Source organism: Schizophyllum commune (assembly GCF_000143185.2).
Source record: "Schizophyllum commune H4-8 unplaced genomic scaffold SCHCOscaffold_10, whole genome shotgun sequence".
NCBI lineage: Eukaryota > Fungi > Basidiomycota > Agaricomycetes > Agaricales > Schizophyllaceae > Schizophyllum > Schizophyllum commune.
The window spans coordinates 715,196-739,618 of NW_026089547.1; the positions used below are offsets into that span (position 1 = coordinate 715,196).

The following is a 24,423-nucleotide window of genomic DNA, read 5'->3' on the forward strand; positions in this document are numbered from 1 at the left end:
GCCAGTGGTTGCTTCCGACGTCGACGACGATGGCGGAGAAGACGAACGCGAATATGCTCTTTGCGAACTTCAACCAAGACTTCTCGTGAGTGCGCTTGGTGCTCAGTGTCTTCCTGAGGGCTCACCAAACTCGAGCTAGCTGCATCTCCGTCGGCACGCGGAAGGGCTACCAGATCACGAACTGCGACCCGTTTGGACGCGTATATACGCAGAGTGCGTGCATCCCCAGGACTTTGGAAGTGAAAGCTGACTTCTGGTAGATGACGGTGCTCGAGGAATCGTCGAAATGCTGTTCTGCACGTCCCTCATCGCACTCGTGGGTGCGGCAGACCAGCCCCAATCGAGCCCCCGGAAGCTGCAGATCGTGAATACGAAGGTGCGTTTGCTAGGACACGTAGGGAGGACGGAGAGCTGACCTCCCCCTCAGAGGCAATCCATGATCTGCGAGCTTCTCTTCCCCTCTTCCATCCTTGCCGTCAAGCTCAACCGCAAGACCCTCGTTATTGTCCTCGAGAACGAGATCTACATCTACGACATTTCTAATATGCGACTACTTCATGTGATAGAGACGACGCCGAACCCTGAAGGTGCGCAGCACACCATTCGTCTCCCGCTTTCGAAACTAACCTAGCGTCTAGCGATTGTTGCACTCTCGCCTTCCGCGGAGGCGTCCTACCTTGCCTATCCTTCTCCGCTACCATCTCCATCCGCCCCTTCCACATCCACGCCCACACCCTCGACTTCGCAAACACCAAGCTCTGGCGATGTCCTCCTCTTCCACACCCGCACCCTTACTGTTGCGAATGTTATTGCGGCGCACAAGGCCCCCATTGCGGCACTCGCCATAAACTCGACGGGCACGCTGCTCGCGACCGCGTCCGAGAAGGGCACCGTCATCCGCGTGTGGGGCATCCCGAACGGGGAGCGCCTATACCAGTTCCGCCGCGGCGCGCGCGAGGCGCGGATATGGTCCATGAACTTCAATGTCGTGGGTAGCTTGTTGGTCGCCGCCTCGGGGCACGGCACTGTGCATGTCTTCCGGGTGGGCGGGCAGCAGGGGCAAGGGCAGGGGTCTAGCAGTGCAGGACGCGCGGCGAGCAGCCCGCCGGCGTCAATTGACAGCCGGGAGGGCGTCCCGGCTATGGATGGAGGGTACGATGCGTTTATTGAGAAGAAGAAGGCCGGTGGCGTTAGGCGCGTATGACCGGTCTTCTGGGATGGCGTTTACTGACTGGATTTTCTGTTTTGTTTTGCAGTTCGTCGCTAAGGCGGAAGAGCCTGCAGATGACGAAGAGCATCTCGCATTCGGTGGGCGGATATTTGCCGGGGGCGCTCACGGAGATGTGGGAGCCCCAGCGGGACTTTGCGTGGTTGAGGCTGCCTGGCGGGGGTGGGGTGAGATGCGTGGCTGCGATTAGTGGGTGAGTGGGAGGTTGGTCTTGGAAGACAAGGGTCTTTGGCTAACACCCTGAATCAAGAACAATGCCGCACGTCATGGTCATATCCTCAGAAGGATACTTCTACTCGTACAGCATCGACCTCGAGAACGGCGGCGAATGTACATTGATGAAACAGTACAGGTGCGTGCTGATTTGAGTCCCACCATCTTTTGTTCTAGTTTATCCCAACATGTCTTCTTTGTCTATTCACGTTGTATTTCGCCGGCTTGTGCTTTTTTGCAACAGTAATGGGTCCCCGCCGATATATGGTTATTGGTCTGTGAATGTCTGCTGTATCCTTTTGTTCTTGTTTATATCCACTCCCTCCTTGCTTTATACGCTAGAGTATGATGCTAACTCCCTTCGTAGCTTGCTGGACACGAGTGATGGGGACAGCGCAACGCTGGCGGAATGAGGCGGCTATCGCCCTGGGCAGGGGCTGCTACTCTGCGTTGCTGATTCTGGTGGGAGGCGGTGGGCTGGGGAGAAGGGGTATGCACTGGTTATCATCGCCTCGGGTGCTTTTCCTTTGTTACCCCGCAAGGTGGTGGGACACTGGTGCGAGAGGATATCTGACGACCGAACGAATTGTTACGAGCATGATGAGAGGAATGGGGAGGACGAGTATGCTAGTCTACCGTAGGCATTGGTCAATGCAAGGACGTGGGGATGGAACGTCAAGTCGACTGTACATATACGTATTCGCTTTTGTCTCCCTAATGCGATTGTACCGGCTTTCTTTGAGTATGATGTTGTGCAGATGAGTTATGGACAATCGTGGCGCGAAGTACAGGTTGATTATCATGTCCGCTGACAAGCAAGAGCTGGATTGCGCGTATGGTGGGATACAAATATCGCTGCGAAGAGATGTCCGCTCTGTTCGGTGCCCACCCTACAGGTCAAACACGATTGCGATGTTCGGCGCAGTCTCGATGTCACGCGCACAGTACGGATGCTGTTACCCACCTGGCTGACGCGCGCCCTCTGCGAGGATGAGAAGCTATGCTCCTTGCTACGAGCAGCTATGAAGGACCGCAGTGATCAATTGAATGGCGGCACCAGAGCTCGCTATACAATGACAGCACGAGGGCTCGGAGCAATGTCCGTCGCGCGTTGAGGTCGCGTGCGAGACGGATGCGTTGCGCAGGGCCTGACGTTATGGACGGCGACTACTGCGATGAGCTGCCAGAGGCCCGGCTGAGACAGACGACTGGGACGAGCTAGATGCAGCTTGGCGCAGCTGCGACGGGCCTCAAGGCTAGAATAGTCTGGCTGACGGACATGCACCGTTCGAGTTCGTTGAATTTCTCCCGCGTCTTCGTGCACCCTGTTTCAAGGCTCATGAGCAGCGGGGCTCAGTATACCCGTATTCTGGAAGGAAAGGGAGTACAAGCTGGGCTTGTACGGCTTGGTGCTGAAGCCTGGGTCTGCGCGGTGGTGAAACCTGCTGTCCCCCTCGTCCATCGAATTCGGCGTGCGCCTGGGGTCCGTCGACGGTGCAACGAGGCTGCAAGATAGCTAGGTATATCAAGATGCATATCAATTTGCTCAGGATGAATGAAGGGCAAGAGTCAGGTTTTGAGTCGCCGGTAGAGGCTGCTTGGACTGGCAGTAATTTGGACAATGGCTGCTTGAAGGAGTCGTTGAAGTTCGCTTCGGACGTTGCCGAGATCACGTTGTCTCGTCGTTTACATCCCACGCCCACTTGCTCCTGACCATCATGAACTCCTAGACAGGCTAGGGCTAACCATGCTCCTAGCCCATTGGACCTTCCTTCCGAACTTAGGGAAGTCTTTGGGTACGCCACCAATGGCGTAACGCCCCATAAACGACCTGGACAGGTCATCCGTTTCCCTCGTACGATCATGTCATTCAGTAGCTCGCAATCCCTCGAGGTTGTGTACGTCCATGCACAGCAGCAATGTGCGTGCCCTTGAAACCTGGGCATAGTCTTGTGATCTGCCGCTTGCGTCTTCCCGTCATCATCGCAGTACCCCATTCCGAAGGGACTTAAAGGCCTGCGTCGAGCGAAACCGCCCGGTCGTATCTTATCCTCGGCTAGGAAGGCAGATTGTTCTGGTTCTCCGTCTATCGCTTTGCGTGGTGCGAGTATCAGCGAGATAGAAGACGTGAAGGAACGTCATAGGTATGTCGTCCTCTTGACACAGCTGCTTGGAGTGTTCTGACGCTTTCGCGCAGCTACTTTGGTGGGGACAAGTCCGTCATACCGCGACGTCTGGCACTACGAGTAGAGCTCTGAAGTCGTGAACCTTCTGCGCGGGTAGTGGACTATATCCCAACACGACCTTTCGGTTGACCCTACCGATGGAAGTAATGCAACGCGGTATTCGGCAAGCATTCCGCAAGATGTGACTGCAAGTCTAACCAAGCGAAGCCCCACCCGATTGGGACGTAGACTCTCTATGCGGTCCACATCACAAAGCTGGGTCGGCCGAAGCGCCCTTCCTGGTTCCGGGCAATTTCGACGCCTGAAACTGCTTGCAAGAAAGCCCGACTTCATCTTCGCTTTTTTCTAGAACTCCGGTCTGGGCGAACGCGCGGGTCCGGTGCCAAGGGTCCTGCTCGATAGAACATGCGAAGAAGCCGTCGACGGAGGACTTGTTCGCAAGAGGGGGCGAAGGCGTCAGAGCTAATCTCTATTCTCGCAGGCACTTCTGGCATATCAGGAGCTGGATAGCTCCATGTTCGCGTCATATACTTCTCCAGCTCGCCTTCCGCACACGGCCCCGAGGGTCAAATTCAGTCCTCAACTTGTGGCTGCCCATTGAGGCTTCGAATGTTTGGCGAACCTCCCCCATATGCCATCCTATCCTTCTCGGCTGACCTGCTCCAGGGTCCCGGACGGTCATCTGCAAAGCGATAAGCAGCTCGATCGGTTTGCCGAGGTATCCCCAGCATGTGCCTACAGCTGCTCGCCGCCCCCGGGAGATGAACCCGCGCTGCTCGACGTCCAGCGCAGCGCACAAGCCGTATGCGTCGTCGCACGGGGCCAGCGATCTTCGCGGACGCCACCCGCCTCCTTCTCCGGTGGATCAGGCGGTAAGCGAGGCCTCGTGGCCGTCGCGCGCCTTTCATCAGAGCCCCGCATACAGGAGACATAGACACACTGTTCACAAGGGACAAACCGCGCCCAAGGGACAAAGATGGGCGTGGTCTGCGCGTGTGTACATCCTACAAAAGCCTCTGGCCGTCGTCGCTTACGGGCAGTACCGCCCCGCGCGCTTATACCCTTCTTCCCAAACGACTCTTGCACTCCACCGTCGTCCACATTGGCCACCGTTGTACCTAGGAGCTTCAGCACCGTCACTCTGGTGCATAATCGACTACTACTTTTGCGCGTCGCGCCTATCTGTTTACCGTTGAGCTATGTGGCGTGCATTCTCCCTCCGCAGCGTGCGTTCACTGGATCTTCATCGCTGCGCCAGTATTGACCCTGATCGCAGAAAAAGTCACCGCCAGAGGAGCGCCACGGCTGGCCGGGCGCGCCCTATGATTACCGCTTGGCTACTGCCCCCGTCGCTCAGGCTCCTCCTCCGACGATCATGCAACCCGTACCCATGCCACAACCCCCACCCATGCCTGTTAAGCACATCTCACCATCCACAATCGTGCCCCCGGTCGTCAGCACGTCCCCACCAGCCATTACACGTGCCTCGTCCAGAGCGGCCGCTGCACCTCAATCCGTCCTTCGCACTTCATCGCGCGCCGCACCACCCCCAGTCGTATCGACTGGTGCTCCCCCTGCTTTCACGCACACGAGCCAGCCTCCCATCGCACATAACAATCATGCCCCGGTCTCCCATACCCCACACCCGCCGCCTATTCAGACCGCCGCCCCTATCCCGCCAGCTCCTGTGCCGATTGCGCGCACTTCATCTCGCGCGGCCGCGCCGACCCGAGCGCATCCCGTGAACAACACCAGCACTTCTCCCTCATATAACTCGTACCCTGAGCGTCAGGGTCTTCCCTACACGGAGTGGCAAGCTGCTCTCGTTGACCGCCAAGCGACCGACATGCGCAAATCCTACTACGGTTCGTCCCCCGTCGCCGCTGTTGCCGGCAGCGAAGATACCTACGACACGCGGTCCATCACCGACTCTGCGTGCTCCATCGACGACCGCGATGCGTACCCGTACGATAGGTACGGTGACAGACCCACGATCTACGACTCCCCGATCGGCTACTCCCCATCGGACACGATCTCGCCGCTCTCGTCGCCTTTCGACCCTCGCGCCGCTGCATCACCCGCGGACAGCACCGTCGTGCTCAGAGGGGCGCTCCCGCCCACGCGCACCTACTCTGGCCGTCCGCTCGGCTTCATACCCCTGGAGATGGAGGAGTACCACTCGGGGGAGGACGATCGGGCATCGTACTCTGACGAGTCCTTCTCCGAGGGGCGCAGCACGGACTCTGAGGACGATCGCCGCGGGCGACGCGGAGATCGTCGCGGCGATTACGACCAACGACGCGCGTCATACGCATCGACGGAGGACTCTTCGTACTCAGCGGAGAGGGCATATGACCGGCGCAGCGGGGGTGATCAATACGAGTACGAGAGCCACGCGTTGACCATGAGTCGGAGGCGAGGCCGCGATGTGGCGGGGGAACTGCAGCGGCAGGAGAGCGGCCGGGAAGGCCATGGGCGGCGACGGCATGGGTCGCGCGCGGGACATGGTCGCAGCTTCGAGGACGATCGCTACTCGATTTTGGAGGAGCCGCCGCGCGCGCAGGAGCCTCTACATGCCCTGCTCACGGAGGAGCCACCTCGGGCTCCACGCAGCCGCAAGGTGAGCGCGCCGCCTGCCCCACTGGCGCGGGCCCCGTCGATGTCGTCGCCGGTTGATGGTGCGTGTCCTTGGTTCTGGTATGACCTGCTCTCCTGACCTCCTTCGTAGATGCATCGAGGACGCCACAGCCCCGCACGCGCCGCGCGAGTGTTGTGGGACCTGGTGGGCACGGGACTTCTCCGACAAGCTGGCGACACTCTGCTGTACCTACTCGTCGGGAGCCTGCCCTGGAGAGCGTTCCGGAGCGCCGCCAGTCGCCTCCTACTACTCTTCGCCAGGAGGAGGCCCCCCATGTCTTCGGGCCGCGGCCGCGAAGGTCTTCTTCGGCAACACCTGCGCCTCCGTCCGATAGGCGCAGCATCAGCTACACGCCAGCTCCGGTGTGGGCTGGCTCGGACAGCTCAGGCTCGACGGCTTCGACGCGGTCTCTGGCCACGCCGCCACCCCTCGATGCTCCCATCGTCTCACAGGCTGAGGCGCGCACCCGCAAGCCGTCTTTCATTCGTCCACAGGCGCCGTCTATGCCCATTCCGCCCATCACGCGAGAGCACTCATCGTCACCAAAAGACCGCAGGGAGAGTACATCGCACATGAGTCGTAGGGACAGCATCTCGATCTCCCCACGGGACAGAAGGGAGAGCATGTCGACGTCTCCCCGCGATCGACGGGTAGGGCCGCTGACCGTGCGCGAGCCCGCCAACGTGCCCCCTAACCACCGAACCAACGCTGTCTCTATTACGCGGCGACCTTCCGCCTCTTCGCCTATACGACCATCCGCCACTTCGCCGGTGCGACATGCGCAGCCCGCGCCGGTCTATCCACCGGAGCCATCGCACGCGCAGCGTGCTGACCATCGCGAGCCTTACTATGGCGCGCGGCAGCGAACCTCGCGCAGGTTCTCGGACACGGACGCACCGAGGCCGAGCTCGCCCGATCCTCTTCCTGTTCCCCCGCCCAGCAACCGACGACGGCACTCGGATGGGGAGCAGACACCGACCGATGGCTTCCGCGGCGTCAAGTGGCGCGAGGGCCTTGTCTTGCCCTCGCCCATCCTTACGCGCGACCGCCGCAAGGGCTGGTACAACCGCCGAGGGTGAGTAAAATTTTAGTCCTGGTTATGATTGTCGTGCTCATCATGCGTTGCAGCGACCAGCTCTGGACGAACGAGGGCGCGTTCCGGCCGGCTCTCACGGGCGAAGAATACCCTCCAGACCTCGACGGGTACCCCGAAGCCGGCGAGGGCTGGATGAACGAGGAGGGCAAGCGCATCGACATGAAGCACCGCCTCGTGCCCAAGCAACCACTGCGCTCCGTGCTGAAAACGAACTCGGGGTCTCTCCTATAGCAGCCGATGCCTGGCGCGTCGCGGTTGCGGATGCGTTTATGCTATGCTATGCTACTTTACTTGGGTATGTATGATTATGATAGGTCCACGCATTGCATATGTATGGTAAGTACGCAGATAATGAGCATTCGTTCAGTCGTCTGATGTTAGAGTTAGTCGTCTGATGTTAGATTCAGCCGTCTGACGTGAGGTCGAGGAAAGCTTCTTCGTCCCGGCTCATTCGCTGGCGCTTTCTTTGCGAGCCTCCTCCTCTGTATGAGTGTTCCCAGTCGGCGTCTGAGTCGTCCCCATCGACTTCTTCTACTGCGTCGGAGGAGTCTTCGATCTCTATGGCTTCTGCTTTGCTGGATGTCGGCGCTTCACTGGATGCAGTCGCTTTACTGAATGCGATCGCGCGGCGCGGGCGTCGAGGAGCTGGTGTCTCTTGCACGTCATCGTCCGAATCCATGTCCTCGTCGTATTCAGAGGGCTTGGTGGCTGCTTTCTTCTTCCCCTTGCTTGACCCCGACTTCACCTTCTCCGATGACCCTCCTTCTTTCTCCGCCGAGCCTGCTGCCGCCTTGTCCGACGAGCCCGCCGCCGCCTTCTTACTCTTCCGCTTCACCACCCTGAACTTATGCAGGATGCGCACGTTGCCCAGGTCGTCTCTCGGCCGGCGCGTGAGGCGGCCAGCGAGCGGGCCGGGCTTGAGGTAGAGGATGATGTCGTATGCGGTGGCGTGGAAGTCCTCGCGGAGGTAGTTGTCAATGAGGAGCTGCACGATGAGGGATTCGACGTCCTGAGGGTTGCGTGAGTCGGGGGTCGTTAGTGAGGAGAGGCGCCGTCAGAGACAAGAAGCTCCAACGGTGGGATGAATCAAAGCACGAACGTACCTCCTGCTTCATATTCACCTTCCCCCCCGCCACGTCTTCGATGTCGATTGTCTCCGGCCCACTGGACTTGCCCTTCTTCCGCTTGGTTCCACTCGACACCGTGCCCCCGCCGAGCCCGCGTGCGATCTCCGCGAGCTTCTTGATGGTGATGCTCACGCCGCGGTCCTTGACTTCCTCGGCGATGCGCAGGACCTGCCAGGCCTGCTCCGTGACATCCTTCTCCTCGTAGGTCTCCGGATCTCGCGTGCAGTTGTCGCAGCTGCCGCAGGGGTCGTTGACGTCCGCTTCCTCGGTCGACCAGGAGGACTCGGAGACTTGGGCGCTGTGAGAAAAGTAGCTGAAGGGAGATCAATATCAAAATCGAGGAGAGAAGGGGAATCGGGGTACCGGGCGAACTGGACCTTGCGGCAGGTGGTGAGATCTTGGACGAAGCTTAGCATCGACCTCACTAGAGGTACGCACATTAGCTGTGATGAGGGGCCTTCTCGCAACGACGTGGACATACGTTTCTCCATCCCGTCCTTCGCGGTGGCGGCGAATTTGGCGAGCTCGGAGGCGTCCTGGGGCTTGTAGTAGAGTACGCAGTCCGAGTCTTTGCCGTCACGCCCAGCGCGGCCGGATTCCTGGTAGAAGCCATCGAGGGTTTTCTGCGCCGCGCGTGAGCTAGCAAGCCTGGAGGGAAGTCTCTAGCGACGAACGGGTATCTGTGCAGGGGTTGACGTTGAGTACGAGAATGGGCTTAGAGGCGCGCAAGGTACATACGGAGTGGTGTAGAACGAAGCGCACGTCGCCCTTGTCGATGCCGAGGCCAAATGCTACGAAGCGGATAACGTTGTCAGCAATCTGCCAAGTCGTATGGGGCGCACCCACCGATCGTCGCGCACACGACCTGGATACGCCCGCTGCGCCACTGGACGTGCAGGTTCTCCTTTTCGTTGTCTGGTTTGTCGGCGTGGTAGACGCCCGTCCTGATCCTCCCCTCGCTCTTCTTCCGCAGGCCTTCCGCAACGGACTCGGCCTCCTGCTTGCTGCGGCAGTAGATGATGCCGCTCGCGCCCGGGTGGTGCGACAGGATGAAGTCCTTCATGAGGTCGAGGAGCGCGTCGGCGCTGGCGGGCTTGGGGACGACGGCGTAGTGCAGGTTGGCGCGGTAGAGGGGGGAGGAGAAGTAGACCGTGCCGTCGTCGCGGTTTTCTGGCGGGGTCAGTGATGAGGGGTGGGGGGAAGAGCGGGCTATGCGCACTGGTGTGGTTGATGACGGGCTTGAGTTGCAGTGTTTTTGTCAGGTCCTTCAGGACTTGGGGCGGGCATGTGGCGGAGAGCGCGATTATTGGCACGTTGGGAAATAACGAGCGGAGGACGTGCAGCTTCTCGTAGTCTGGCCTGGTGTGTCATTGTGAGAATATGATAGCGGTCTTGAAGGGGGTCGTAAATTTACCTGAAGTCATGCCCCATTTGCGAGACACAGTGTGCCTCGTCGATGACGATGCGAGCTGCACATACGGTGAGCATTGTCCACGAGCTGTACGGTCGCATCACCTAACATGGCACCCTTCGCCAGTCTCTGGAGTAAGCTCAAGAAAGTCTTGCTCTTGGCAATGCGTTCTGGCTGCATGAGAAATGATAGGTATGGGGTGAAGCTCCACGCGCATAAGCTTACTGTTACATAACAAAGCTTGATCTCTGGCGTTCCCCTCGGTAGGCTCCGGTTGGCCATGGCTGTCAACTGCTGTGTTATCTCACGAGACTGCTCTTTCGGTGTGGCCGCGGTTATCTTCACGGCGCGCACTGCGAGATACCTGAGTCAACCGATAACAGGCAGATGTGTAAACGTACCGCCAGCTTCCTCGAGGTGCAGAATTTGGTCCGAAATGAGGGCTACGAGAGGAGAGATGACCAGGGTGCATCCTGGAGTCATTAAAGCCGGTAGTTGGTATGTCAAGGATTTTCCGCCGCCTAACGGTGTGCTTTAGGTCGAGCGAAGGAGGAAGCGCAGAGAAAATTACCCGTGGGCATCACGAGCACGATGTCCCGTCCGTCCATGCTAGCGTTTATGGCCCTGGGGAGTGCGCGTCAGTAGCAGATATGTTTCAGCCGGCGTATCAAGGCCTACTTCTTCTGCGCCAGCCGAAATTCCCTGATGCCGAAGACCTCCTTCATCTTCGCACGCAACGCGCTCATCCAGGGAAAGTCGTCGCTGTCGTAGTCGATGCCACCTGTTTGTCGTTCCTTCCCTTTCACGGTAGGTTTGCTTGCAGTACTGCGGAGGATCCGGTCCTTCTCTGCGCGGCAGGCTGCGCGCAATTCTTCTAATTTGGCGATTTCGGTTGTGTATGCGTTGATTTCGGCATCTAGCTGGTTGACCTTGGCTTGGACTTCGGAGTAGTCCATTGTAGCGGTGAAACGCCAAAAATCTTTTCCTAGTGTTAGGCATGTTTGGGAAAGAAAAGAGAACGCATTCATTAGACGCGCTCAAGGTACTTGCCTGATGGGCTCTCCCTGATCAGTAATTACTAGTTTTTCTACGTTGTTCAGCTGTGTGAGTAGTGTACTCCGCAGTGTCTTGTACATCCAGGGAGGGTAGGAAACAGATTTTCGAATTGGCGCGCGTTGATGATGGTGGTGGGAGGCAAAGGACGCGAAGGGCCAAACGCGACCACGTGACAGCATTAATCCGCGTCACGTCGGTCACGGTTCGACTTAAACTTCAGTCACGCGCTCTTCTGCGACTGTCACTGCGAGGTGTATCTCTCAAAAGCAGGAGAATCGGCAGGTTGGCAGTTATGAACAATTCTGATAACCCTTGAGCGTCGGTGAAGCGGAGCCTTATTTTCTGCTATGCCGCCTGCTCAGAGGGCTCTTGTAAACTCTCTGTGATAACAGACGCAGTTTCAGCAACGAGTTAGCAGTAATCACAAAAGTACGCTCCTAACCTTTGGCATCCGTTGAGCACATGCGTCAGACAGTACGCGCGCCCGAGTGTACTCGGCCTTTGCCGAACTATCTCAGACTGACGTCGCATTGAGGGATGCGTATAGAGTTTTCATCAAAGCCACAAACACAGCTGGAAGCCGCCTGGAGGAGGCACGCATGAAGGCGGCGTGGTTTCCGGATGAGAGACGAGCGAGACGCTGCACGTGACTGCGTCCTCCTTCGCTCCCTCCACCATCAGCTTCTAACTCGCGCGCTGCGTTGCAGCAAGTCTTTTCGCGAAAATTCGTCAGCCCACCATCCCACCCTTCTTTTCTTTCATTGCTCCCTTTTTCTCTGCTGAAGATCCCGGAGTCTCTGGCTGAGGCTGAGGGCTGTTCCTGGCCCCCAGCCTCCACCCCTTGGCTGTTGAAAGCCGTCCGCCGTGCGATCCCGCGTCTGGGATACGCCCGGCAGCGAGCTTTTCGTCCGCCTCATCCCCAACGCCGGGAGACTCGGGAGTAGCTGTTTTTCATGTACTACAGTCTACGTCTCATAGCACACTCTATCTACAGTCGAGCTCGTCCTGAGGAGATGGAAATCTACAGTCCTCTGAAGGCGTTTTGTGAGCTGCGTATAATCCTGAGATGTAGTGGTACCGAGACTCAGTGACTCATTGGCAAGTAACGTGATCTTCTTGGCCCTTATCCTTCACCATCATGTGCTCAGGCAGGTCAACAAAGCAACGCCGTGTGAAGGTCGTTCTGTTATATCGCTCGCGCTTTCTCGCTATTTTGCCTTTCTTCGGCGTCCATCTGATATCGGCCCTTCACTTCTCAGAGAGACCTGGACGCTCGAGTGGAGACTGCTTCCAAGTGCCTTCACCTAGCCAGCTTGATCAGACGCCCCTGCACTCGACATGGATGATCCAACGCATATGCAAGATAATAATAACAGAAACGATGAAATCGAAGACGATGAGGGGGAAGACGAGGTCCCCAAAAGCGGGGGTCTGACCCAGGAGTGGGAGGTGCGTTCATGACTACAGGGCAGGCCGCACTGGCACCTGTCCAAGCTATCCATTGATGTCATGTATATCCTCATCGCTCATGTCTACTGCCTCCTATTCGCTTGTTTCTACCAATCCTGATCGCTTGTTTCTACCGATCCTGATTGCTCTTTTCTACCATCTTGGATTGCTTACCTCTCCTGATCCCCAGGACTTGCACATCAAGGACGCGCTCTCCCGGTGGCTTGCGCAGTATGACAGTACAGACGCCCAAGAAGTACGCGCCGCGAGGAACTTCGTGACAGCATGTACCAATTTCTTTGAATGTGAGCATTTCATTCGGTGTCCGCTCCCGCCTGTCGTCTCGTTGTCTACCTTCATTTGCTCTTCCACTGAGATGCCTGCACCGTTCCATACCCTTTGTTCTCGCGGCCCCCCCGTGGCCAGACGGTGCTTTACGTTTCGCTCGAGTCTGCGTGACTCCCTTTGCTGCGTAACTCCCTTTGCCCAAAAACCATCAGCGCTCATGTAGCCCTTGACAGATCTGCATCTCGGCGAGGACGGGCCTCAATCCTACAGTTATTCCATCAGACACTTTCTTGAGAGCGTGAATGGTGATTAGTCTTCAGCGACCGTTGTCTGCTCTGCAGTGCTGACCCGGTTCTCGTCCCCTCTGTTCTGTGACCGGATTCTTTCGCGCGTATTGGCTCATTTGCGTGTCCCGACTCATTCGCATGCCCCGTCTGACTTTTCCGCGTGCCCCGCCCTCCCTACCCATGGCCAGCGGTCGAAATTTACCTGCACAGGCACGAGAGCCAGGTCTTCGCCCTGCACGCCGCCACCACCGTCAAGCACATGCGCCGCTTCCTAGAATTCGCGCTCGACCGCGACCTCATGCCGGAGACCCCGCAGGAGGCGCGCAAGGAGATCATCTTCGCGCTGCACTGCGTGCGCGCGGCGCGCGCATACGCGACGCTGAGCGCGGCCTTCCATGCGGCGTTCGTTGTCCATCCGGTGCCGTTCGTCGGGCAGCCTGGTGTGCGCAAGTGGTACGCGCAGCTGCTGGTGCACGACGTGCGCGCGGACTGTCTGATCGTGGGCCGCACGGGGAGGCGGGATGAGCTGGGGGATGGGATAGAGGATCAGGGTGCGTGCGCGATGCGCGGAGGCGTGGGGTGTGTGGGTGTGGCTGACGGGGCGCAGAGATGGACCACTCCGACCTGCCGCCGGATCCGCTGAAGATATGCGTCCCCAAGGCGGCAAGTATCCTCATACAGCCCACGGACACGATCCTTGCGTACTTCTATCGCGTCGATGCAGACCACTTCGTCCTTGGTGAGGTTGTGTGCGTGTCATCTTTGATTCCTCTCGCCTCCCTTCGCGTGCTACCGCTCTATCACCTTGGAAAATGTTCTCAATTCTTTGACTCGCAGGGACTACAGGCCCTACGATCTCGCGCACAGATTTATGACATATGAGGACGACGACGAGGCGGAAGAGATCCCCTTCACCGCCCCCATTCGCGAGCCGCTCCGCGCGCGCTCGCTCGACCCCGCCTTCCTCGTCGCCGCCGACGGCCGCGCGGACGTCGTTCCGGGGACCATCATCCCCGTCGAACCCAACGCGAACGAGATCTCCGCCGTGCCCTTCAGAATCGACGACAGCGGGTATCGGAACCGGGAGGACCGGGAACTGTATCCCCCTGACGACTCCTGCATCGAGGCGCTCGCGCCGCCGTTCGCGGTGTGGGGGCCCGACGGGCTGCCGCTGCACCACATGCGGCGCGCGCGCGACGACCCGGCGGCGGGCGAGGCGGACACGGTCCTCGCGCACGACGACGTGGGGTACAGGGCGCGGCGCGCGCGGCTGCTCGCGCTCCCGGGCCCGTTCGATGTGCCCGGGATTCCTGTGTACCCGCAGGGCGTCGACATTGCGCTTCCTGGCCCCGACTACGATGTCGCGCGCATGGCGGGGCTGATGGACGCGAGGCTGGCGAGCGTGCGGTCGGCGACGACGTTCTTGGGGATTCCGACGAGCGCCGCACAGAGCCGGCCAGGCATTCTGCCCATGGGGCATCCGGCGTATCGCGTGTTCAACATGCCGCCCTTGTCTGAGGCGTGGTACGAGGCCCGGGAGCCCATGTATGAGGATGAGCCTATGGTGAGTTGTGGCGACCGTTTCGAACTGGCATTGCTCTGGCCCCTTGGGACGGAGGCGGCTGTCTACGGTGTTCGCTTCTTTTGCACGCACTATATACACTTGCAGCATGCTGACCATACCCTCAAGGATTACTCTTATACATTTCGCTGCCGTCTGTTGGATAATGGCGAAGAATGTCCAATACACGAGTCAGTCGTCTCAAATTATCAGTAAACTCTGGGCAAAGTCTGTAACACCGAAGAGTTACTGTATATGATCAGAAACAGCGGCAGGCAATGGCTTTCAGAATGTGAAGTCCCAGTTAGATTTGTGCTACGCGTGCAATGCACATTCGCCACCTTCGGCCATAATAACACAGGGCAAATATTCAGAAAAGTCCTTGGAGCGGTTGTTAGCATGATCAGAGGGTACGCAATCGACAGGGGTGAAGCAGGACTCACCTCGGGGTCGTCTTGAAAAACGCGATCCCGGGCCTCGTACCATGACTCTGGCAAGGGTGGCCTGTTGAAGACGCGGTACGCGGGGTGGCCGCTGGGCAGAGGCCCTGGCGGACTCTGTGCGCTGGACATGGGGATTCCGAGGAATGTGCGCCGCGCGCTTGCGGGCCTCGCGTCCATCAGCCCTGCCCTCTGCGCGACGTCGTAGTCGGGCCCGGGGAGGAGGATGTTGGCGCCCTGCGGGTAGACGGGAACGGCGTGGATGTCGAAGGGGCTGGGGAGCGAGAGGAGCCTCGCGCGGCGCTCCCTGTACCCGATGTCGTCGTGGGGGAGGCAGAAGTCGGCGAGGGTGGCCACCGGCCCGTTGTGTGCGCGGCGCATGTGGTGCAGAGGTAGCCCGTCGGGCCCCCAGGCGCGGAAGGGCGGGCCGAGCGCCTCGATGCGGTAGTCGTCGATGTTGTGTGGGATCTTGAAGTCCGCGAAAGCGTGGTGGTTCACGTTGAAGGGGGTCAGGGCGACGTCGACTGTGCCGGGTGGGACTGGGAAGATGCTCAGTGGGATGATGTACGCCGTGCCATCGGCGCCGACGAGGAAGGCAGGGTCGAAGGAGCGGGCGCGTAGAGGGTCGCGGAACGGGGTGGTGAATGGTAGCTCATCCGCTTCGTCTTCGTCGAGCAGCTCGACGCCAATGGGCTTATGGGCCAGGTCGAAGGGTCGGTATGCCCTGCGAGAGGTGAGTGAGGCGAAGGTTCAGAGATAAGGAGAAGTTGGTGAATACTGATGGATCGATTTGATAGCTACGGGGAGACAGTGACAGGACTAACGAAGGCAGAAGGAAAGGAAGGAGAATAATGGAAGGGACACGTACAACATGCTACCGAGGATGAAGTGATCCTCGTCAATGCGATACAGATCGCCAAGGATGGTATCTGTGGGTTGCATGAGGATACTGGCGGCCTTGGGGATGCAAATCTTCAGCGGATCTGGTGGAAGGTCGGAGTAGTCCACCTCTGAGCAAAAAATCATAGTCAGTCATCCGTTCTCCCAATGATATTATAGCCATGATATTCCGCGCAGTACACCACACTTACCTGGATCATCGAGCTTACTGCCCAGACCGTTGATGTCCCCCGTGCGGCCCACAATCACGCAGTCTGAGCGCACATCGTGCACCATGACCTGCACGAACCACCTCCGCGGGCCCAAGCGCACGCGGGGAACGACGAAGGCCTGGTGGTAGCACGCTGCCAGGGTTTGAAAGGCGCGCACGGCGCGGTGGTAGTGCTGCACATAGAGGATCTCCTTCCGCACAGTGTCTGACTCGTCGGAAATGAGATCGTTCTCGCGCGCAAAGTCGAGCACGAGACACATGTGCTTGATGATGGTGGCTACATGCGAGCGGAAGGACATGTTGTCGTCCATGGCCTCGCAGTATCCGAAGCCTGGTGCAGGATGGAAGTCAGTCAGAAGGATAAGAGAGTTATGCAAGGGAGGGAAGGGAGGACTGTCTTCTTACCTATCACGCGCTCAACGAAATCCCGAAGGGCTTCGCTATGACGGTATTCCATTTTTCTCGCCTCGAGATGCGCGTCTGCCAGAGCGTGTGAGTCGTGAGGAGCATGGTGCAGTCAAGGCATGCTTAAAAAGCGCCGAACATGGAAACGCACTGTCAAAGTAAATTGTGAATGCCTCAGCGAAGTTCCTTGCGGCTCGGGCTGCCTGGGTGTCTACGCTGTTGCAGTACTCCGCAAGCCATTTAACAAGCACGTCTTTTATGTGCCATGTCTATTGCGAGGAAGTGAGGGATAGCAGTGAGTGGACAGAAGGGTGAAGAGATATCGATGTTCGGTGAGCCGGTGCTCACCTCATATTCTTCGACATCATCCTTCTCGATGTCTGTAATGCGCGTTTGGTCGTCCATGTCGGGTACGAGTGTTTGCGTTGAAATTGGCTTGGCTTAAGTAGTGTAGAGTGGATGCAGGTTTGAGCGACGACTGGAAAGAGGATCACGGTTGGGCGACAGCGGGTGTATGTGGTAGTAGTGAAGCAATGAAGAGGTCTGCGAGCGCACTTTATACGTGTATGGTGTTCCATTGTTCTGAATTTGGAAGAGCGCATGACGGGAATAGACAAGGACTGACCTATTCAGGACAATGGCCAATGAGGTCACGTAACCCGCCATTGATGTCTATCTCATTCAGGCGCAGGTCTGCGTCGTCAAGCAGCTTATTGCTATACTTAGCTTCGAGACCACTCACCATCCAGCCGCTCCGCATCGTTGACCGGACACAGGATGAGTTGGTAGATTTGTGCTGAGGTATACTTATTGTACATTGGGAGCTCGTCAATCTTCGACTACCGCGAGCCCATCAATCTTCTACTCCGTTTCCTCAAGTTGCACAATCAATATATAATAGACGACATCTCCATGGCTACACCTTGAAAGCCAAAACGAACTCCTTTGTCTGCCGTTCGCAGTCGTCGAACAGCTTGAGCGCGTCATCGAGCTTGCGTGTCGACTCGGCGTCCGTGGCAAGCGCGGCCTTGAGCGCGGCGCCGGAGGAGGCGAGGTAGTCGGTAGCTGGAAGAGATGAGTGAGAAGAGAAGTGAGGAAGGTGAGAGCGTCACTATGAGAGATTATACTCACCAAAACCCTCCTCCGAGTATTTGGGCGCAGGGGGCGGCGCAAGGCGTTCTGCGGGCACCTCAGGGAGGGCGGCGAGCTGGTCGAGCACGGCGCCGGAGATGGTGAGGTGGTGCGGGCGGAGGGAGGCGAGGGCGGTGGCCTCTTTCGCAGTGACGATGCTCGCGGGCATGACGAGCGTCTTCGAGCCGATCTTCTTGTACGCGTCGAGCACGGTGAGGATGACGCCCGACATGGGGTGCTCGGTCGCCGGGTCGGCGAACTCGCGCCAGGTGGAGGGCTCGAAGTGGACACGGAGCTCTGGGAGAGAGGGGGTGAGTGTTGCACCCGCGTCCGGAGCCAGGCGCTCCCCCTACCATTGAAGTACGGCGCGACGTACGTGCAGCCCGCCTGATGAGCTGCCAGCGCCTGGTCTAGCGAGAACAGACATGTCCCCAGCGTCTGGATCCCCTCCTTCTTCAGCTCCGCGCATGCCACCGCGCTTTCCGCCGACACGGGGATCTTGATGCACACGCGCTCTTTCGGGATGCCGACGACGTCGGCAAAGAGGGAGACGAGCTTTTTAGCGTGCGCGACGGTCGCGGCGGTATCGTAGGCGGTGGAGGGCGAGGTTTGGGCGTGGACATTGCCTGTGAGGTAGGGGTAGACGGCTTTGGCGAGGAGAACTGTCTGCGGAGGGAGTAAGTTGGATGGGTTACGGTTATAGTGTGGTGATCAATAGTGGACGTACGGCGACATCGATGACATCTGAGGCGAAGGTGGGGGCGTCGCGTGTAGTCCCCTTCGAGAGAACGTACTCGATGGCTTGTTTGACGAGGTCGGCGCGTTCGGGGCGAGTGACTTGCCCAAAGGTTATAGCCTGGTGAGATGAGCATCGATCACTTTGGGGTGGATTTTGACATGGGTATGGGGAGAGCGGGGACGGGAAGGGCGACGAAAGATTGTGAGCAATACCCACCTGGTTCGAGGTCATATCCGCGAACTTCGCCGCGCCATTCTGCGAATGGCGCTCCGCGACGGTGGGGTCCATCGAGTCGACATCGACGACGACCGTGTTGCGGATCTGCGAGAGAAGTGTGGCAGTCATGCTGGGAATTGGGGAGGATGAATAATTCGCTCAAGGGAGGAGGGATGATCGCTCCAAGGAGGTGGGAACTCGCTCAAGATGGGCTAGGGGAAAAGGAGGAGGAGAGTGAGGTGCGGGGCAAGGGAAAGAGACCTTGGGGGATCGGTTGGCTGATAAGGGGAAGCGCGCCGTTCGAACGGCATGCCCCGCGGGGACACATAAATCCGGGGCGGGGATTGCGAGGGGGGCCGAGGGGACGGAAGACGAGGGGTTTACATGTTCAAGTCATGTGCGGGATAAAGGGTATGTCCAATGTCCGTTGGTGAGGTCGAGATTTGAGAGAGTAGACGTGTTTCTTGCGGCATCACATTTGTTTTCGTTTCTCAGAACACTTGCATTGATGGTTTCGCACCAAGAGAGCAGAGTTTCAGGAAGGAGGAGTTGGCAAGAGGCAGACGCCCGTTGACGCCCGAGGCAGCGACCGGAACCTCGGCCCGACGGCCCGATTGCCCGGTCACAAAATTTGGACGCGAGCGCAACGTCGAGCGCGACGACCATGCTGACTCTCCGCGGAACGCGTGCTGCGACGCGCTCGCTCCCCCGACTCCTCGCGCGCGGCAATGCTACTCTTACCTCCTCCGCGAACGCGACACCCCCGCCTCCGCCGCCAGCAGCGACGAAGCCAGCTGCGGCCCGGTCCGGGGACGCACCTACACCTGGCTCTGCTCCCCCACCCAGCGCGCCTCAGCAATGGAACAGGCCGATACGCGAGGGCGTGATGCCAGTGTACGACTTGGCGCTCCGGCTGATCGAAGAGGACAGCCAGGCGATCAAGAACGAGGTCGCGCAGGCGCGCAAGGAGGTGGAGGCGCTCGCGCAGGAGGTGAACGGCTTAAACGCTACCGCGGAGGGCTACGAGGCGAAAGCGCGCCAGCTGGAGGAGAAGCGAAGGCACCTGGAGGTCCTGGAGGTGCAGAGTGAGGTCAACCTGCCGAGCGTGCGCTATGCGGTGGAGACGGGAAAGGGTGCGTGTTGACTGAATGGTATGGTAATACTTGAGCTGACGAGGATCTATTCTAGCCGACCTGACGAAACCCAGCCACCGCAAAATCCTCGAGAATAAGTGGAGGAATGAGGGTGACTTGGACTTGCTGGTGCGTGTGCTCCCTATGCTCATCCCTCTTTCATACTAATATTCGGTCTAGATGGAGCGTATATATCAGATGAACATTGTCCCCGACGTCGTGCCCGCTCTGCACCCCTCCATCAACCTCAAGTGCAATTTTGTCACCCCGGAATCCGCCAAGCGGAGGTCGTACGCGGCGGAGGTGCAGGCGGCGAAGGACAAGGGCGTTGAGCCGCCAGCAAAGACGCCCAAGTCGAGAGCGCCTGTTGACGCCGGTGCTTACTTGTCGCCCGCGCAGGTGAGTCGGGCATGTGCACGACGTGGTGCTTCTGCTGAATACGCGCAGACGATCGACCCGCCGACACTGTACGCCGACGTCTTCCACCCGGACACCCGGCTGTACACCCTGCTCATGGTCGACCCCGACGTCCCGGACGTCGAGAACCAGACGTACACGACCTACTTGCACTGGATGGCGTGAGTTTCCCCGACCGCCCGCCCTCCTACATCCCACCCACTGACACGCCCCTCCTCCCTTCAGCCCGAACATCCCCCTCTCGGCCGGCACGCGCGGCCCGATTCACGTCCGCGACCTCGCGCCCGCGCACACGCCCTACGTGCCCCCGCACCCGGCCCGCGGCACGCCCTACCACCGCTACACCCTCCTCCTCCTCCCCCAGCCGGCGTCGAACTCGGGGTTCGTGCCGGGCGCCACCGACCCCGCGAGCCTTCCCTCCCCGCAGTACACCCTCAACCACGCGGCGGCGGTCCCCGCGGGTGCGCCCACGTCCATGGCGCTCGACATTCCCGTAGTGAAAGATGAAGATAGGCTGGGCTTCGACGTGCGCGGGTTCGTCCGGTACTGGGGGTTGGGGCTGGGCCGGGGCGTGGGGGAGAAGGAGGGCGGCGGGGCGTTCATGTGGAGGGAGGTGTGGGACGAGGCGGTCGGGGGGATCTACAGTAGGTGGTTCGGGAGGGAGGAACCGGTGTTTGGGCGGGCGAAGAAGGAGGATAGGTATGAGGCGTTGAAAGAGGAGAGGAAGGAGCGGTCGAGGTATTTGAAGTAGGGAGGGCAGCGACGAGGATCGCTGCTAGACGATCTATACACTACTAATGCAGTCACCATTCATGCACTGGCCTGGATAGATTGTTCGTCACATCCGGGACCACAACGCTTTGACACGCAAGGCAGGCAGCGAGCACATCAAGAATGCAGTGGATACGGTCATGCAGCGAGTACTTCGTACGCAGGCCGAGCGATAGTAAGCCGAAGGAATTCTAGAGGCAGTAGGAGAAGCGGTACACACAGCGATTAAAGGGAGATACAGCTATTACAAGCGCAGAGCAGAGGCAACGAGAACGTGCAGCAAAAGTAATAAGCGCAGCAGAGCAAAGAGGTCTCGGTCCGGAATAGCGCAGCTGGCAGTTGAGTCACTGAGCGAGAGCATAGGTCGGGATACCGGGCGAGGACACAAATTGAAGAAGCGAGCGTGCGGAGGCAATGAGCGGCAAGCGAAGACAATCGAGCGGAGGACCAGAAGCGCATCTTCAACCACCCAGCCCCCTCAAACCTCCCCGCCTCCCCCTGGCCCCTCAGGCGCGTCCATCAGACTGATGAGCGCGTCCATGTCCGCACCTGCACCCGCCATGGCGGCCAGCCCGGCCACTTGCGCGTCCTTCCGCGCGCGGTCGGCCTCGACGTTGGCGGTTTGCCGGGCTTGGGCGAGGGGCTGGGAGGGGGGTTAGTAGAGGTGGAGGTGGAAATTAGTGGCGGGGGAGGTGAAGGTCAGATGAGGTAGGATGCAGGGATGTGAGCTCGGTATTATGCCGGGGGACCATGGCCAGATCGAGTCGAGGCGAATTGGTACTCACCCCTACGCCGATCTTCCCCACTTCTGTCCAAAGGCGTCTAATCTCGTCCTCGACTTGTGCGTAATCTTGTACGAAGGTGCTGAAGGCGGTTTGGCTAGACGAGGAGAGAGCGTCGGTCAAGGGCAAGGGAGGAAGGACGATGAAGAATGAGATGGGCATAATCGACTCACACCTCTTCCAGGGACGTTCTGAAGGACTCTGCGGCGGCCTCTGTCTGATGAACGAGGTCAGTATCAGGGCCTATTCCCATCTCAATCGATATTGCGAATGTTTTTGTGCGTCAGTGATTGGGTAGAGGCTACACCGCTACCATTGGTCATGAATTCGATGTCGACTCACCTCGCCGTCAATCCGCCTCCCAGCGTTCGTGAGGAAGCGGCGTTCCTTTTCCTTCTTCTTCTTGTCTTGGGCGGCTGCGTGGTGAGAATGTTCAAGAAGGATAGCTTGCTCAGAACGAAAGGTGTGACTCACCCATGATCTGCTCCGCGACTGCCGTTTGGAAGCTAGAGAGTGGTGAATGAGAAAGTGATGAGCAACGGATAGCTCGGGAGAGGGTGAAGGGGGAGCCGAAGATGCGCATATATGCGCGCCTCTGAGGCAGGCAAGTCCGCGAGCTCCCTGGCTATGTCGTATTCCCTTCACTTACGCATCATCACTGCTCGCGCTGCTCTGCTGCGAAGCCGCAAAAGCAAAGTCATCGTCGGCCTTCGACTTCGCCTTGGTCGCGCGCTCGGGAGCCATGGTATGCTCAAATTTGCGGAGATCAACGTTGTGGAAGGGGACAAGCCGTACCGCGTTCGTTCGCCCGCGCCACCGCCGCGCGACTAGTCACATTCACGTGCGCCATCAGTGACATTACGCGTCGCGGCTGGACGCGTCATCCTCATCTTGACCGGAACGTCCACAGCCGGCAACGACATCGAGCAGTAGACCTCAGGTCCAGATGATGTCCCAGTCACAATCTCAGGCCGACTCCGTACCACCTGTGAGAGAAAGTCCACGTAGAGTCTGCCAATCCAACGAACCCGTCGAACGACCCAGATCTTGCAAGCCTCCGTCCATGATGTACGATTCTTTGCCGGGATGTTGAGGGGTGTTAGCTTTGCGAATGTGAGATCGCTGTCGGCATATATGCGCTGATATGCTCAAGGATCGGACCAGCGTGCTACCGTTGCCATAAGTCCAGATGGCCTCAAAGTCATCGTCGAGGAAGCGCGCTCTATACTGGGTTGGTTCACTGTGTTTGGCTGCATCGAATCATATGCTCACAGGAATCAATTATCTTCCCGACCCACTTGTTGAACAATAGGCGTCGCCTACATCTGGTCCGGCATCTTTGACGAGTTCACCTACACCGCGCCCGACCCCGAGGACCTCGACACCGGCGCCGCCTTCGAGGTCCCGCTCTCCACGGTCCTCGAATGCCTCAACATCTTCGGCAGTGCGGGGCCTGGATCCGCGTCCTCTTCGAGTGCGGCGCATAAGAAGTGGCGTCGGGCGGAGGACGAGGAAGAAGATGGGAATGGGGACGGGGAGGGGAGGAGGAGAGGCGGGAAGGGGATTGAGCATTATATTGGGGCATCCGAAGGTCACAGGACGGGGATGCGGCTGAGCTTCTTGGGGGAGGGGCATCCGATGGTGCTGTTGTTGTGGGTGAAGAGTGTGTTAGGTGGAGGCGTTGAAGCTGATGAGACGTTGCAGGGCGGAAGACGCTTCGGGACCTATAACGACTTGCCATATATCCACGTCTGAGGCGGATCCGCACCTCGACCTGCCTTTCGACCCGGACAATACGTGAGCGCCTCCTCTTCATTGAGTTTTTAACGTCTCACCCTCGTCATAGCGCTCTGCAGATCATCTTGAAGGTCTACTTTGCTCATGTTCCCTTTCGACCTGACAGCTCATCAGATTCAGTCCTCCTGGCTCCGCGACGCCCTCTCCGAGCTTGACCCGTCTATCGAGAAGCTCACGTTCGTGGGCAACCCGAAAGTAGAGGAGTCGGATGGCAGGCGGAGAGCAGCGAATGCGGCAGCGCCACCGCTCTTTAGGATACGAGCCGAGGGGAGTTACGGGAGTACAGAGGTGGGCGTGGTTCATCATACCCTGCCTTCATTGCCTCAGCTTGCACAGATGGACTACCCGGACGACCGGGAGGTCCTCGAGACCTTCGAGTGCGCGCATGCGATACACTACAGGTGCGTTTCTTCCCATCGTCGTCTGATAGTTTGACAGACCGGGATGTTGCATCATCGACCGCAGCTACCGCTTCTCGTACATCCTCAAGACGCTGAAAGCGGTCCAGCATTCGACGAAGACGTCGTTGCGCATCGATGAGGAGGGGCTGCTGAGCTTGCAGTACTTGATGCCGTATACGAAGCCCAGAGGAGGAGAGAAGCTCGACTGCTTCATCGAGTACAGAGTGCGTTTCGTGAACTGTGGGTGGGGTGTATGCTGATGCGATGTAGTGTTTGCCGCTGGATGACGAGGATTGATGCTGTATCGGTTGGGGGATGCCTTGTGTGAAAGTTACGCTCGGTTGTGCAGCATCAATTTCCTGGCCCAAACTGGCTCGCACTGATGCGTATTCCTACCAGTGTCCAGTGTAGAGCAACGAGTGCTTATGTTTCATAGCTGAGCTGGAAGTGAATACAACAAGGGAAGGAATGTACGGGGTATGGGGGTGATAAATATACTGTACCGTGACGGTCCTGAGCCTCACACGCTGTATCGGAAGC

General features: G+C 58.7%; 10 protein-coding genes across 10 annotated transcripts; 6 read left to right on the plus strand and 4 right to left on the minus strand.

The window, feature by feature from the left end:
- Window positions 1-24: 24 nt before the first annotated feature.
- SCHCODRAFT_078716 (WD40 repeat-like protein) lies at window positions 25-2,178 on the plus strand. The gene is made up of 8 exons (XM_003028985.1): window positions 25-85; window positions 140-213; window positions 261-376; window positions 428-587; window positions 639-1,161; window positions 1,257-1,421; window positions 1,479-1,580; window positions 1,809-2,178. The coding sequence occupies exons 1-8, from the start codon at window positions 30-32 to the stop codon at window positions 1,852-1,854; spliced, it is 1,242 nt and encodes a 413-aa protein (XP_003029031.1). The 5' UTR covers window positions 25-29; the 3' UTR covers window positions 1,855-2,178.
- Window positions 2,179-4,174: 1,996 nt separating this feature from the next.
- SCHCODRAFT_02053479 (uncharacterized protein) lies at window positions 4,175-4,857 on the plus strand. The gene has a single exon (XM_050341633.1). It carries the CDS (start codon window positions 4,389-4,391, stop codon window positions 4,821-4,823), a length of 435 nt encoding a protein of 144 aa, XP_050198466.1. The 5' UTR covers window positions 4,175-4,388; the 3' UTR covers window positions 4,824-4,857.
- SCHCODRAFT_02053508 (uncharacterized protein) lies at window positions 4,595-7,757 on the plus strand. Its single transcript, XM_003028984.3, has 4 exons — window positions 4,595-4,853; window positions 4,904-6,305; window positions 6,356-7,340; window positions 7,394-7,757. Exons 1-4 carry the CDS (start codon window positions 4,827-4,829, stop codon window positions 7,590-7,592), a joined length of 2,613 nt encoding a protein of 870 aa, XP_003029030.1. The 5' UTR covers window positions 4,595-4,826; the 3' UTR covers window positions 7,593-7,757.
- A 7-nt stretch (window positions 7,758-7,764) lies between these two features.
- On the minus strand, window positions 7,765-11,091 carry SCHCODRAFT_02587433 (ATP-dependent DNA helicase; the record flags this gene model as incomplete). The annotated part of the gene is made up of 15 exons (XM_050343963.1): window positions 10,950-11,091; window positions 10,578-10,878; window positions 10,471-10,523; window positions 10,301-10,420; window positions 10,125-10,252; window positions 10,004-10,073; window positions 9,903-9,957; window positions 9,708-9,847; window positions 9,335-9,658; window positions 9,227-9,279; window positions 9,163-9,168; window positions 8,970-9,111; window positions 8,852-8,912; window positions 8,465-8,801; window positions 7,765-8,370 (listed from the first exon to the last, which is right to left on the minus strand). The coding sequence occupies exons 2-15, from the start codon at window positions 10,853-10,855 to the stop codon at window positions 7,765-7,767; spliced, it is 2,373 nt and encodes a 790-aa protein (XP_050198467.1). The 5' UTR covers window positions 10,856-10,878; window positions 10,950-11,091.
- A 1,002-nt stretch (window positions 11,092-12,093) lies between these two features.
- SCHCODRAFT_02636628 (uncharacterized protein) lies at window positions 12,094-15,031 on the plus strand. Its single transcript, XM_050345924.1, has 8 exons — window positions 12,094-12,404; window positions 12,595-12,709; window positions 12,926-12,997; window positions 13,168-13,530; window positions 13,587-13,728; window positions 13,817-14,543; window positions 14,670-14,920; window positions 14,983-15,031. The coding sequence occupies exons 1-7, from the start codon at window positions 12,294-12,296 to the stop codon at window positions 14,754-14,756; spliced, it is 1,617 nt and encodes a 538-aa protein (XP_050198468.1). The 5' UTR covers window positions 12,094-12,293; the 3' UTR covers window positions 14,757-14,920; window positions 14,983-15,031.
- On the minus strand, window positions 14,856-16,901 carry SCHCODRAFT_02513181 (uncharacterized protein; the record flags this gene model as incomplete). Its single annotated transcript, XM_003028668.2, has 7 exons — window positions 14,856-14,921; window positions 14,984-15,704; window positions 15,849-15,990; window positions 16,072-16,422; window positions 16,497-16,571; window positions 16,648-16,765; window positions 16,845-16,901. The coding sequence occupies 7 exons, from the start codon at window positions 16,899-16,901 to the stop codon at window positions 14,856-14,858; spliced, it is 1,530 nt and encodes a 509-aa protein (XP_003028714.1).
- A 301-nt stretch (window positions 16,902-17,202) lies between these two features.
- SCHCODRAFT_02636637 (aldolase) lies at window positions 17,203-19,115 on the minus strand. Its single transcript, XM_003028667.2, has 5 exons — window positions 18,583-19,115; window positions 18,355-18,483; window positions 17,981-18,293; window positions 17,628-17,924; window positions 17,203-17,561 (listed from the first exon to the last, which is right to left on the minus strand). Exons 1-5 carry the CDS (start codon window positions 18,709-18,711, stop codon window positions 17,413-17,415), a joined length of 1,017 nt encoding a protein of 338 aa, XP_003028713.1. The 5' UTR covers window positions 18,712-19,115; the 3' UTR covers window positions 17,203-17,412.
- Window positions 19,116-19,468: 353 nt separating this feature from the next.
- Window positions 19,469-20,297, plus strand: SCHCODRAFT_01103330 (PEBP-like protein; the record flags this gene model as incomplete). Its single annotated transcript, XM_003028982.2, has 4 exons — window positions 19,469-19,715; window positions 19,771-19,844; window positions 19,896-20,114; window positions 20,163-20,297. 4 exons carry the CDS (start codon window positions 19,469-19,471, stop codon window positions 20,295-20,297), a joined length of 675 nt encoding a protein of 224 aa, XP_003029028.2.
- Window positions 20,298-20,999: 702 nt separating this feature from the next.
- Window positions 21,000-22,476, minus strand: SCHCODRAFT_02636647 (uncharacterized protein). Its single transcript, XM_003028666.3, has 6 exons — window positions 22,335-22,476; window positions 22,160-22,191; window positions 22,028-22,101; window positions 21,859-21,902; window positions 21,689-21,782; window positions 21,000-21,546 (listed from the first exon to the last, which is right to left on the minus strand). The coding sequence occupies exons 1-6, from the start codon at window positions 22,427-22,429 to the stop codon at window positions 21,382-21,384; spliced, it is 504 nt and encodes a 167-aa protein (XP_003028712.1). The 5' UTR covers window positions 22,430-22,476; the 3' UTR covers window positions 21,000-21,381.
- A 112-nt stretch (window positions 22,477-22,588) lies between these two features.
- On the plus strand, window positions 22,589-24,346 carry SCHCODRAFT_02053755 (Rad1-domain-containing protein). The gene is made up of 10 exons (XM_003028981.2): window positions 22,589-22,673; window positions 22,730-22,798; window positions 22,850-22,916; window positions 22,998-23,337; window positions 23,390-23,482; window positions 23,532-23,553; window positions 23,603-23,770; window positions 23,819-23,883; window positions 23,948-24,107; window positions 24,154-24,346. Exons 1-10 carry the CDS (start codon window positions 22,632-22,634, stop codon window positions 24,178-24,180), a joined length of 1,053 nt encoding a protein of 350 aa, XP_003029027.2. The 5' UTR covers window positions 22,589-22,631; the 3' UTR covers window positions 24,181-24,346.
- Window positions 24,347-24,423: the final 77 nt, after the last annotated feature.

What these genes read in the sequence shown, in the direction of transcription:
- SCHCODRAFT_02636637 (XM_003028667.2), bottom strand. Translation starts at nt 18,711, where the DNA reads ATGACTGCCACACTTCTCTCGCAGATCCGCAACACGGTCGTCGTCGAT. An exon ending in CGTCGCGCCGTACTTCAATG is followed by an intron (nt 17,925 to 17,980) that starts GTAGGGGGAGCG and finishes CCTCTCTCCCAG; the next exon opens with AGCTCCGTGTCCACTTCGAG. An exon ending in ATACTCGGAGGAGGGTTTTG is followed by an intron (nt 17,562 to 17,627) that starts GTGAGTATAATC and finishes CATCTCTTCCAG; the next exon opens with CTACCGACTACCTCGCCTCC.
- SCHCODRAFT_02636647 (XM_003028666.3), bottom strand. Translation starts at nt 22,429, where the DNA reads ATGGCTCCCGAGCGCGCGACCAAGGCGAAGTCGAAGGCCGACGATGAC. An exon ending in AGCGCGAGCAGTGATGATGC is followed by an intron (nt 22,192 to 22,334) that starts GTAAGTGAAGGG and finishes ACCACTCTCTAG; the next exon opens with CTTCCAAACGGCAGTCGCGG. An exon ending in AGTCGCGGAGCAGATCATGG is followed by an intron (nt 22,102 to 22,159) that starts GTGAGTCACACC and finishes CTCACCACGCAG; the next exon opens with CCGCCCAAGACAAGAAGAAG.
- SCHCODRAFT_02053479 (XM_050341633.1), top strand. Translation starts at nt 4,389, where the DNA reads ATGAACCCGCGCTGCTCGACGTCCAGCGCAGCGCACAAGCCGTATGCG.
- SCHCODRAFT_02053508 (XM_003028984.3), top strand. Translation starts at nt 4,827, where the DNA reads ATGTGGCGTGCATTCTCCCTCCGCAGC. An exon ending in GATGTCGTCGCCGGTTGATG is followed by an intron (nt 6,306 to 6,355) that starts GTGCGTGTCCTT and finishes CCTCCTTCGTAG; the next exon opens with ATGCATCGAGGACGCCACAG. An exon ending in GGCTGGTACAACCGCCGAGG is followed by an intron (nt 7,341 to 7,393) that starts GTGAGTAAAATT and finishes CATGCGTTGCAG; the next exon opens with CGACCAGCTCTGGACGAACG.
- SCHCODRAFT_02053755 (XM_003028981.2), top strand. Translation starts at nt 22,632, where the DNA reads ATGATGTCCCAGTCACAATCTCAGGCCGACTCCGTACCACCT. An exon ending in AGGCCGACTCCGTACCACCT is followed by an intron (nt 22,674 to 22,729) that starts GTGAGAGAAAGT and finishes CGAACGACCCAG; the next exon opens with ATCTTGCAAGCCTCCGTCCA. An exon ending in CTCTGCAGATCATCTTGAAG is followed by an intron (nt 23,554 to 23,602) that starts GTCTACTTTGCT and finishes CATCAGATTCAG; the next exon opens with TCCTCCTGGCTCCGCGACGC.
- SCHCODRAFT_078716 (XM_003028985.1), top strand. Translation starts at nt 30, where the DNA reads ATGGCGGAGAAGACGAACGCGAATATGCTCTTTGCGAACTTCAACCAA. An exon ending in TGCAGATCGTGAATACGAAG is followed by an intron (nt 377 to 427) that starts GTGCGTTTGCTA and finishes CCTCCCCCTCAG; the next exon opens with AGGCAATCCATGATCTGCGA. An exon ending in GACGACGCCGAACCCTGAAG is followed by an intron (nt 588 to 638) that starts GTGCGCAGCACA and finishes CCTAGCGTCTAG; the next exon opens with CGATTGTTGCACTCTCGCCT.
- SCHCODRAFT_02636628 (XM_050345924.1), top strand. Translation starts at nt 12,294, where the DNA reads ATGGATGATCCAACGCATATGCAAGATAATAATAACAGAAACGATGAA. An exon ending in GGATGGGATAGAGGATCAGG is followed by an intron (nt 13,531 to 13,586) that starts GTGCGTGCGCGA and finishes GACGGGGCGCAG; the next exon opens with AGATGGACCACTCCGACCTG. An exon ending in TTCGTCCTTGGTGAGGTTGT is followed by an intron (nt 13,729 to 13,816) that starts GTGCGTGTCATC and finishes TTTGACTCGCAG; the next exon opens with GGACTACAGGCCCTACGATC.